The sequence below is a fragment of the Anser anser genome (assembly GCF_964211835.1).
Source record: "Anser anser genome assembly, chromosome: 7".
Classification (NCBI taxonomy): Eukaryota; Metazoa; Chordata; class Aves; order Anseriformes; family Anatidae; genus Anser; species Anser anser.
Window position 1 is genome coordinate 38,624,133 of NC_139727.1, and position 11,013 is coordinate 38,635,145.

The following is an 11,013-nucleotide window of genomic DNA, read 5'->3' on the forward strand; positions in this document are numbered from 1 at the left end:
TCAAACACACATCTGTACCCAAAGTGTCTCTTCTGTGGGATGCATTTTCCTTACTGAAGAGTCAATACATGAACCCATAAATACAATTTCACTTGAAATGTTTATCTCATGCTTTAAAGTCTGTGTCAAAAGGCACAAGCAGTTTTTAGCCTGAATACAGTTCTATGACCCCCAGTTCACAAAAGAACATGAGTCCAAACGAGATGCTATATCCTTCCCGAGAAGCCGCAGGGGCCAAATTTCATTCCCAGCTATAGCTGTCATAGCAGTGCTCTCAGTGGCAGAGAAGGAATGCAAATTACACTTAAATAGTCTAGAATTGCTCTCCTGCTCGCATCCTCTAATCATGGAAGTAACAGAGGATCTGCAGCACGCGTACCGACAGCACTGCAGAGTAAGGACGGTGGTGATGCCCAGCTCCACGTGTGGCCAGGCCCATATGCTCACCTCATTCAGTGTAGCATTATGACAAAGTCCAGATTTTTTGATTTTTTTTTTTTACATCACTATACCAAAACAAAATCCCATAAACACTTGGATTTGGTGATGTTTATGTTCTGATATGTTCTTTCAAAGGTAAGCAGTCACACATGAAGTTTATTTCTCTTGCTTGATCAGCTGTTTCCAGAATTAGAAAACATTAAATAGAAGCAAGAAAACAGCAAACTTTCACCACTGTCAGGAAAATGTTTTTCAGTTAATGCATCTGACATATACCATTAGACTAGATTTGTAAGCACTGACACTGTTTGTCTTGACAAATATCTCAGAATAAACTAGCTAAAGATCCTTTTGTGCCAAATTCTGCATCCAGCTTTTTACGCCTTGCAGTGTATTATCCAGCATGCATAACAGGCCATGAAACATTCCACTTCTCGCCTTATTAGATCATATATTTTGGATGAGAAAGGATACGTTCATCCAAATGATGGTTTCATCACTTTGACTAAGTGGATGGACAACCTCTACCCCCGGTCCAACCCAATATTTCTCATCCTAGTTGCAAATCATGGAGAAGAGCAACACCATTTATATATTGTATAAAAAAAGTTAATTAAACAACATGAAGTGGCTTAACAGAGGAGTAAGGATTCCTGATTAGATGATGCAGCTGATCAAATCACTTTCTGAAACACCAAAGCCAACACCACACTCAGTATCAATGTGTTCTCCAACTCTTATGTGACACTAAATAGCTAATGCTGAGAACATTAACTCATTTCAGCAAACACCATTTGGCCTCTTCCACTGTTAGTGAAAGGGGGGGAAAAGAAAAAAAAAAAAAAGTCTTTCCCTCAAAGAAAATGTTTCCTGTACAGTTTGACTACATATTCCTAACACACGCCTCCCGTGCACCTCAAGCACTTTTTGCAGTGCTGTTGTAGCAGTGCCTACACACCAGTGTGAATTCATAGACATTAGGGTAACTCTGCAGTTTAACATCATACCTTAGACAACATTTTTCTTCACAATTTTAGCAGTAGGCTCAGTACTACATGAATCCCCCAATAGTAGGTTCACCAGTCACTTCATTATAAAAGACCATCACGAGCTTAAAAATGCAGATGAGAAAAAATATACCAAAAAAAAAAGGCATAAAAGTACTATTTTGAGATAATGACAATGCATTGCGAGACTGGCCAAAGTTACAAGCATTACCAGACAGATAGGCACCGTCTAGCTGAGCATCCAAATCACAGCTGGAGATAAACAAAACCTCTTGAGTCTGAAGTCTACTGAGAAACAACACCTTTCCTTGGGTATTGTGTGACCCGTTTATCAAAAAGACAAGGATTTAATACAGCTCACAGAACAGTTTGGGTTGAAAGGGACATTTAAAGATGCCCAACCCTGCTGCACTGGGCACTTGAAGCATTTCACTCTGGTGTTCACCAGAAAGAAAAGAGATTGTCCTTTGTGCTGTGCTGTCCTAGAAAGAACCAGCTGCAACCCTTTAACAGATTTAATTAAGCCATGCCTTTTTTAATCAGTTTGCAATAGATTTGCCCTGGTCACTCAGCAGGGTAGAAGAGAAGCCTCTGCAGGTGGGACTTAGACTTTTGGTACTGTAAAATTTTGGAGCTGACACGCGTTTGTCCTAGGAGTAATCTGAAAGGCTAAATGAAACGCAAGTGCATGCAACATGAAGAGCAAAATCCGAGCTGGTACAGAGTGGAGGCAGCACCCAGCCCGTCACCCTGCCCCAGGCACATCCTCAGGTGCCAGGCTCAGCTGGTGTGAGCACCCTGTCCCTGTCCCCTGCTGCTGCTGCCCGCCAGCTCGCCGACAAAGTGAAGCCCAGCTGGACTCCTCAGACAAATCGCACTGGCAATATGAGACATGTGAAAAACATACAGGCTGCCAGTGATAAATCTGCCAGGATTAGGATATGTGAGGTCTGAACGAGGCTGGTGGCAGACCAAATAAGCCCTTATGTGAATTCAGCCTTTTTAAAACAGAATTTTGTGATCGACAGCATCGGCGGCCGCTGACGGTGGAAGCAGCAGATAAACACAGGCCTGGGCCGCCGTGGTCGCTCACGTGTTGTAGGAGATGCAACTTCTGTGCCGTGAGCAAGGTGAAAAGCAGCTGAAAAGCAGCCCATCAGCCATTAGGCTGAGGATGCTCTTTGTGGCTGGATGCGACCTTCCCAAATATCTCAAGGAAAGCAAGAGACGAGAAGCCACCAGCTGCTCACCAGCAAACGCGAGAGTTAAGGATGTGAAAATGGTTGGAAAAGCAGGCATAATGTCCTCAGCTGGTGTATTTTGGCTGGGATCTGTGGAGCCCTGTGGACGCAGAGAGCTCGTGCCAGGCTATCTGCAGGGGAGCTGATAGGGATAATCGTCAGACGAGAAGGTGAGTATACACAGACCATAAATATCTGCCACATAAGGTCCAACAGTTTGAAAGAAGACAGTGTTTGAAAATGAGTTTGAAAACAGGGGGCATGTTGAAGAGATCAGTGTTAAAGCACAAGACAAGGAAAGTTATCTCCTCCTGTAATTTATTTCCATTACAGCCAAGGCACTTGCAACCAGTAGCAAAAATAAAACCTGGCAGAAAAGTTATTTTAACTGAAGGTGAAGAATTTTGGACTGCAGTTTTAGGGTTTTCTTTTTTTTTTTCTTTCTGCTGTTCTTGCAGCTAACACCTAATATCTAAAAGAGATTTACAAGGCTTCCCACACACACTGATACAGACTTTGCCTTTACGCACCATCACCTCATCGTCTGCCCTGTAGATAGACACACAAAGGCCTTGACTCTGCAAAAAGCTTACACAGACACTGAATTTTAGGCATTTGTCTAAACCTATAAGATTAGATCTTAACTTTCCAGACATTATCCCCCACTAGGATAACAAAGCAAAACTAGCTTTCCTATCTTGTTGAGGCCGGTACTTCAGTCAGTTTTCCATGTCATCCATGGGGTCCTTTCATGCAGCAGCCAAGAGCTGGAGATTTTGGCAACTGGAAAATGCAATTTTGAAACCATAAAAATTGGAAAGGAAACTCACTCTGAAATTGAGAGGCGAGGCTACTTTTACTTGCCTAGCTCCTAACCTGGTAATTTCTGTTTAACACGAGAGCTGTCGCGTTACCTGTGCCTCTTGCCTTTTCAAAAAACAAATGCATCTCAAAACTGATTTTCAAGGTGTATCATAGTTCCAATTTCTGTCTTAATCTCGAGGCATGCGTTGCTGCAAAAGTCAGGCTGCCCTGGCAGCACCGCAAATCACGGACACCAGGCCCGGAGCAGCCACAGCGGTGGAGCCAGCTGAGGTAGAAGTCACAGAGCTTCAAAGCGCCCGGAGGAGATGCGTGCCAGCACAGCTAAGAGGGCTTTTCATCACCGGGCAGCTCCGCCGGGTCTAGCAGCGTGCGGCTGTAACTTTCAGCACCTCTGCGACCAAGAAAGCAGCACACGCTCTGGCAAGGCTAAAGCTGTTCTCTACTTCCCCAGGAAGAAAAAAAAAAAAAAGGAATGAAAGGAGAGGCTATTTGCTGAGCACACTGGCTGCAGATCCAAAAGAGCAAGTTATGGACATGTAATGGAATGGAGCAGGAGGGAGGTAGCAAGGAAACCGGAAAATCCGACTGAGCTGCAAGGGTCACTGAGCACCACTGTTGCTCAACACCTAGCGTAAGGACAGGAAACTGATGTACACTTCAGGGAGCTTAATTCATCAGCACTAACGTGACCTTAGAGACTCAGCTTGGCTCTTAGGGAATCCCAAAATACAGCCGATGGGGTTTCCACCGCCGCTCACCATTTCTCGTCTCAATGTTAGATCTCAGCCACTCACAGCGTGCCTTTAATTTTATTAGAAGGTCGTTACTTTGGGGTACGTTCATTTTTTTCATTTCTTGGAGCACCTCACCCCAAACCTTCCCGGGGCAGGTAGCCAGGCGTACCCCATCCTAGCATGGAGGGGCTGGTCTGGCCACAGCAGCTCCCATGGCCAGGTCGGGACACTGGTGCTCAGCCCACTCAAAGCCACCCCCTGCCCACGCAGCGGGCAGGGACACCGTGGACTGATGGCTCTTCATCTACCTGAGACTTTCTGCAGCCTTTCTCCCCAGGGTGCTGATGCGGTGTAAGGAAAGAAATACAAATGTTGAAGGACAGAAGTTAAGATCCCTCACAGAGGCAAAAAGTTTCAAGTCCCATTCATCCATTAATCCTAGTCCCATTCATCCCAAATCCCATTAATCCTAGATAAATGCATCAGCTTGCTTTGCCTGTCCTAGGATGTCAGTGCTCCGGCTGACATGTGGCCAAGCACACCTCTGCCTTTCTCCTAGCAAGTCCAGAGCCAAAGTCCCAGAGAAAGTCTCCGTGCATACATTTGGAGACAAACAAACATGCACAAAGTTTAGCGTTGCAATGAAAAAAAAAAGACCCAAGACGAGTTCCCAGTAACACTCAGAGATCTGCGCGCTCTTCAGCGCTGTTAAATATATTTATAAGAGAGGATCTCCCTCCCTCTCTCGCATGAAATATGCATTGTCAGCTGCTGCTAAAGGGAGAGGACAGGGCCCGGGGCTCCAGCGACTCCCAAATGAGCCCCGGAGCTGCTGTGCAGAGCCAAGTCTCTCTTTCTCGGCTGTAAGAGGGGATCACAGAGCTGCAAACCATCCCTGCAAACCAAGCCACCGCTGCCTGCCTGCGCTCCCTTTGAATGAGCGGGGCGGCGAGCAAACTTTTCTCCGGCAGGGCAGCTCGCACCGGCAGCTTCCCGGCTGCAAAAGGGCTCCGGACCCCAAAGGAGCCCCCGCACCCCGCACCCAGCACCCCGCACCCTGCACCCAGCCGGGGGCTGCCTGCGGGGCTCTGACCGCTCCGGGACCGGGGGTGGGGGGCGTCCCGGGACGGGCCCCCCAAGGGGCAGGGAGGCCTCTAGGGGAGGGAAAAGAAGGGGACAGCAAAGCGGGGAGGGCTCGGGAGGGGTGCGGAGGGGTGCGGAGGGCCCCCCGGTGCTCTCACTTTGTCCGGGCGGCTGCTGGCGTCCCCGTAAAACGGAGCGTGGGCTGAGGAAAGGCTTTGCAAAGCTCTCGGTGCTCACGTCCAGCTCTCGGTAACTTACCTTGGGCTCTGGGTGATGCTAAGAGGAGCCAGCTGAGGCTGAGCAGCAGCACGGAAAGCCGGGCTGGGGGGCGCGGAGGAGGGAAGCGCCGCTGCTCCGCACGGAGCCGCTTTGACATCTTAGCCCAGGCTGAGGGAGACAAACTTTCATCAGCTGGGGCTGGAGAGCAGCACCATAATATACGGTTACGGAGAGGAGCGAGCCGGGACTCAGGATGTGAGAGATTTCCTGCATGCAGTTAACTCCCAAACCCCTCCTGCTCCCGCTGCACGGGCTGCTGCGGAGCCCCGCTTTCTTAGAGGGGGGGAAAAAAAAAAAAAAAAAAAAAGTTGCTTGGCTTTTTCTTTTTTTTTTGCTTTCAAAGAGTTGTGTGTGGTGGTTTTTTTTGGTGTTTTTTTTCTTTTTTTCCCCCTTTTTGGCAGGGCGGGATGCGCTGACCGTTGCAGCGAGGAGCAGCCTGGCCGCGCTCCGCTCGCCACGGAACAAATGAGGCCGCCCCTGCCGGGTCCTAGCGCCCGCCGCCCCCAGCCCCGGGCACCCCCCGGGCCCCCCCCAACCCCCGGGGATCACCCCCCCCCCCCCCAACCTCTCACCCCGAGCCAAGGTTTCCCCATTTTCTGCTGCACACGCAGCCCTGGCTGCTTCCTCTGGAAAGTCATCTGCATGTGTTAGAGCTCAGCGATTATTTATTGGTTTCCTAATTATTTCTGGTGCCTCCAGAAACTTATTTTATATTGTTTTTTTAAAAAAGAAACAACAACACGCCCACAGAGTTGCCAGATGCATTTTTTAAAATCTTCCTCGTTCAAATTATCATTACCGACTGTCTGGGAGAATAACCAAATACAGATTATCTAATCCTTGGTGTACCACCAAAATACATATAATGCCCACATGTTGTGCAGAACGCTGCAGAGAAATAGCAAGAAAGATCCCAGTCCTGTAAACCCTTATTGTGCAGCTTTGCTTTTTATTCAGTAAGATTCTTCCCCAGTCACACATTTTGGGTATTGATACTTAGTTCTGCCTATTGACCCCCATGATCCTTGTACCCAGAACAGCTGGTAAAACTGGCCAAAGTAGGTTTTTGGACATCGCAGGCACAACAGCCATGTGATTCTATTTAAAAATAAAAATAAAAATGATTGGGGGTACACAGATTTGTGTCTGTTCACAGTTCACAGTGATCTGGACAATGCCTTCCCCAGCTCAGGGGAAACTCAGTGGATGCAAAGTCCCGCGGTTCCCAAGCTGGAGCCATGCGCTGTGCTTGGCTCAAGCCATTGAGCCCCTGCTGGGCTGCCTGTGGGACAGGCACGTCCGTGGGATAACAGTGGTAATGTCAGGTCATCTTGGCACAAATACACCTGGAAAAGAGCTGGGCCTCCTATCAGCTGCTTTTCCCCACAATTAAAAATTCCATTTCCTCCACCTCTCCCCTCAGCCTTCCACCCCAGACCACTCACCTCCGGTTGCCCTCAGTTCTGAACGCTGTCTACATCTACCCCTCATTTCTTATCTTGGCAGCATGGATTTTCTTCATCACACCCCTTCCCAGGCAACCCCTATCCTTGTGAGCAGTCGGGGACTATGTATAGCTTTAAATACCAAAATGCTAAATTATCCCTGCTTCCCCGGGATCAATTACATTTCAGTAAAAACATCTAAACTCAGCAATGTTTAATCCCTAAAAATATAAACTAATGAACTCCATTGACTATCTTATTAAGGAGATGCATAATCCACACAGCACTTTGGTTAAAAATGTGAAAATTAAACCAGAAGATTTGTTTGTGGCAGGCCACCATAAATGCCACGTAGACATTTTTATGCTTTGAAGCTTTTTTTCCCCCACTTAAAAATAAATAAATAAATAAATAAATAATAAAATAAAAGGGGGAGCTAGGGACTTTAAACTACAGTTTTGGTAATCCCACATGGCTTTTCAGTTAAATGGCAGTATTTTTATTTCGAGTAACAATATTCGCTAACAGAGAATGTGGAGCCAATTATATCTTGGTCATTCACTAGCATGAATGAACTAGATATTATCAAAGTTCCTCCTCCTCCTCCCCCAAAACTTAACAAGAAAAGAACACTTGCATTTTACTGCACTGATTTTATGGGGTTGAAGTTGATAAATTGATAGTTTATCAGAAAGCCCCAAATACTTTATTAACAACATCCTTAAAGGAATGCTACCGAATTACAGTTACTCTGACTCTGGAGAACAACAGTACGTTTTCACAGCAGTCTCAAATTTCTTTTGTTAAAAAAAAAAAAAAAAAAAAGAGTGAAGTTAATCTGAAGTGCCCCTGCTTCTCTATGTGCCTACGAGAGACCAAACCTTGACTTTTCATTTCTCATGTCAAACCACCTCCCACAATTAGTTTTACGAGGCTTGGTTTATCCACTTCAGAAGAACAAGGCTGAGTTTCCCTGCAGGAAATGAAAATTGCATCCAGGTTGTGTGGCTGCTTCAAAGGGGGGCACAGCCCCGATCCTGCAGGTTGCTCCCGCGGGCGATGGGCTGTCCATTCCTCCCGCCCAGCTTTGTTCTTTAGCGCTCTCAGGGATGGGGTGGGGGGGTGGCTGTAGGGGGGGGTCTCATGCTGTCTGAGATTTTATTTACCTTTGTATCTTTTGCTACTGCTTCTTTAAGCTTTCTTTCTTTCATTCTTCCTTCCTTCCTTCCTTTTTTTTTTTTTTCTTTTCATTTTTGTTCTCCTTATCTTCCTTAGTGTAAGTATTTAGTTTTTCTTTACTTCAGCCGCATGTAGCTTTTCTTTCCAAAACACACACTCCTCTCTGTGCTGGTTTAGGGCTGTCCCACAATAGCAGCAGGATGTGAACAGCTAAATAATCTTTTCACTCTTCGTTTCTATCTCCTTGGGAAAGGGAAAGCTAACACATGGCCATTTCTTCCCTATAGATATGGGCAGAGGGTGGCATGTGCTGGTAGCTTGGTTTGCACCCAGCTTTAAGGCTCAGCCTCTGCTCTGCAGGAACAGCAAGCCAGGCACCAGCTAAAAACCCCAAACCACAGATCCCTCTGCTGTAGTGTCTCCGTGCTTTGGGATGTGTGGATGAAATATCTCTCCCTGCGGCTTCGGGTCACTTGTGGCTAGAGGAAAGCCTCAGGAAAGAAGTGGCGAGGATCGAGGATGGCCGAGATGCCATCTTGGAGCCCTCTTCGGGCATGTCTGTCAACTGCGTCGCCTCTGTTTATTCTTCCCTCACTTCCCCTTGAAGTTGTTTGGAAACACTTAACACTCCTCCTTCAGCAGGAGACTGAGAATTTGTAACACACATGGGGTGCTCGGCCATTCGGCCTTACTCTTGGTCAGCCCCGAGGCAGGGCCGCAGGTAGGCCTCATGTTCTCTCCAGCCACCATCCCTGCCCCTGACTGGTGTCACTGTATCGCTTTAAAGGGTTGGGTTTGAGGGGCTTAACCCTCAGCTTGCATTTACTTTGATAATATGTTGATGTAAAAAGTACACATGATTTTTAACAGTTCATATTTGACTGTATCAAAATACAGGCACTTGGCTTGGCCTCTGGTTATCAAATTACTCATTCAGGCGGGACCTTTAGTTCACAGGGCACTGGAAAGGTCAAGTCAGAAGAGAGCCATATGGAAAAGACAAGTATGGAATAAAGTATGGAATAACTTACCTGGAAACAAGCATAACATGAGGGCTTGTACAGACAGCTATAGAAAGGAGATACGCTGGGGAAAACATCAACTTCCATCAGTTTCCCCTTGGTTAAAAAAGAAGGAAATTTTAGAAGGAATTAGGGGCTGCTGGAGACAACATGAAGAAAAAGAAGGGGGAGAATAAATTAAAAAAAAAAAAAGTAAGAGTGAACATGTTTTAAAACCTTCAGACTACGAATATACCATATGCTCTGGTGACATTAGACAGGACCTTAGGGTATAGACAGGAGTAACAAACTATATGGCACTTGTGAGGTGGACTTTGGTGTGCTATGGAGCATGGAGTACTAAAATATGAAGAAAAAAGCTGTGTTTGCTACTCTTCTGTGCTACAGCAGGAATTGCATCCCTGCATTATAGCTTAAGTTAATGAAGAGTGGATAAACCCTTCAAACAGTTGAAAGATAATTTCAAGAGGAGAGGTTCTGGTGGGGAGAAAGCACCTCTGTAATGCTGCTCTCACATCTTCCCCGATCAGCCGTGATCTCCTGCTGGATATCCAGGAAACCTCACTGTAATCACAGCATCGAGTATTATCCAGAAATCTGAGTCCTTTTATTCCCATATGTGCCAAAAGGCATGAAAACTTGTCTGGGCTTAGCTACAGGGATCTACAGTTTTGGGGCCTCCAGGCTGAAGTTTTTGCTTCGTACTGTAAACAAAACAAAACAAAAAAACCTTTTCCCTTTGAAATCTGTGTGTCCCCTAGCCAGCTGCTGAGACTTTGTGTCTCCAGTCTTCCCTCACTTCATTAACTCGCTGCAAAATCAAGATCCTGCTGAATTGTGACTGGAGTGGCAGATTGCAGTACTCTGTAATTAACAGGCAGAGATATAGCAGAGTACAGCCTGACCCTTCACCACAGAGGCTTGCTGCAGACCTCTGCCACAATGCTCGGACACAAAATAGCATGCTCCCAAGAATAGCATCCATCAGCTCTGCACGCTGAAATGAAATACTTACTTTATTGCATGGATTTGAATAGTTTGCTTTACATACTTGGGAGAAGTTGCATTCTCCAGATTTCCTGGTCTGGGAGGGCAAGTTTCCATCCTCTGTATCTTCAGTGAGAGTGCATTCCTGCACGCCTTGATGGGTTGTCATGCTGTCCCAAGCAGTGCACAGAGCCCAAAGTGAGACATTAAGCCCATGAAATTCAATGCAAGGTCAGCAATCCTACCTTCATGCTATTGATATAATCCTGCCTTCCTGCTTGCAGATCCTTGCTTTGGTCATGGCCTTTTTCACCTCAAAGGTCCCACAACGCCAAATTCATCTGAAATTGCTGCCCTGGAGCTCTGCCCTTTGCTGCTCCATGCCCTGCTCAGGCGAGCTGATGGGCACCCAGTGCCACTAGAGCTCAGCCTGATTCCAGGCATAGCCTTCTCCTGACCTCTCTAGAGGACCAAGGAGTTGCTCAGTATCTCCTTTGTTGCACACAAACTTACAATGCTGGGTTTGGTCTGGTTGAGCAGAGACTCCCTCCTGAGACAAACCTGCGAGCTGTTTGAAGTAACACGGTCCTTTGTGCGGGCAGGGAATGATGAACGGCTACATCCCATGGAGTGGTTACAATACTGAATTCACCTCATCACTGACCGCAGAACCCCAGAACTGAAATGCTTCTAGGTACATTTCTTTTTAGATACAGAAGAAATTAAACCACCCACCACTTTGTTTGAATGCTAAAGCATTATAACACTAT

General features: G+C 46.5%; 1 protein-coding gene across 3 annotated transcripts in view; it reads right to left on the reverse strand.

The window, feature by feature from the left end:
- The window catches only part of ADAM12 (ADAM metallopeptidase domain 12), a 182,688-nt gene extending 176,614 nt beyond the window's left edge, over positions 1–6,074 (reverse strand). The window contains exon 1 of one of the 3 annotated variants that reach the window (XM_083844605.1): positions 5,590–6,074. In XM_083844605.1, the coding sequence (XP_083700731.1) occupies positions 5,590–5,707 (118 nt within the window). In that variant the 5' untranslated portion in view covers positions 5,708–6,074. The other 2 variants (XM_083844607.1, XM_083844606.1) reach the window with 2 other exon arrangements.
- Positions 6,075–11,013: the final 4,939 nt, after the last annotated feature.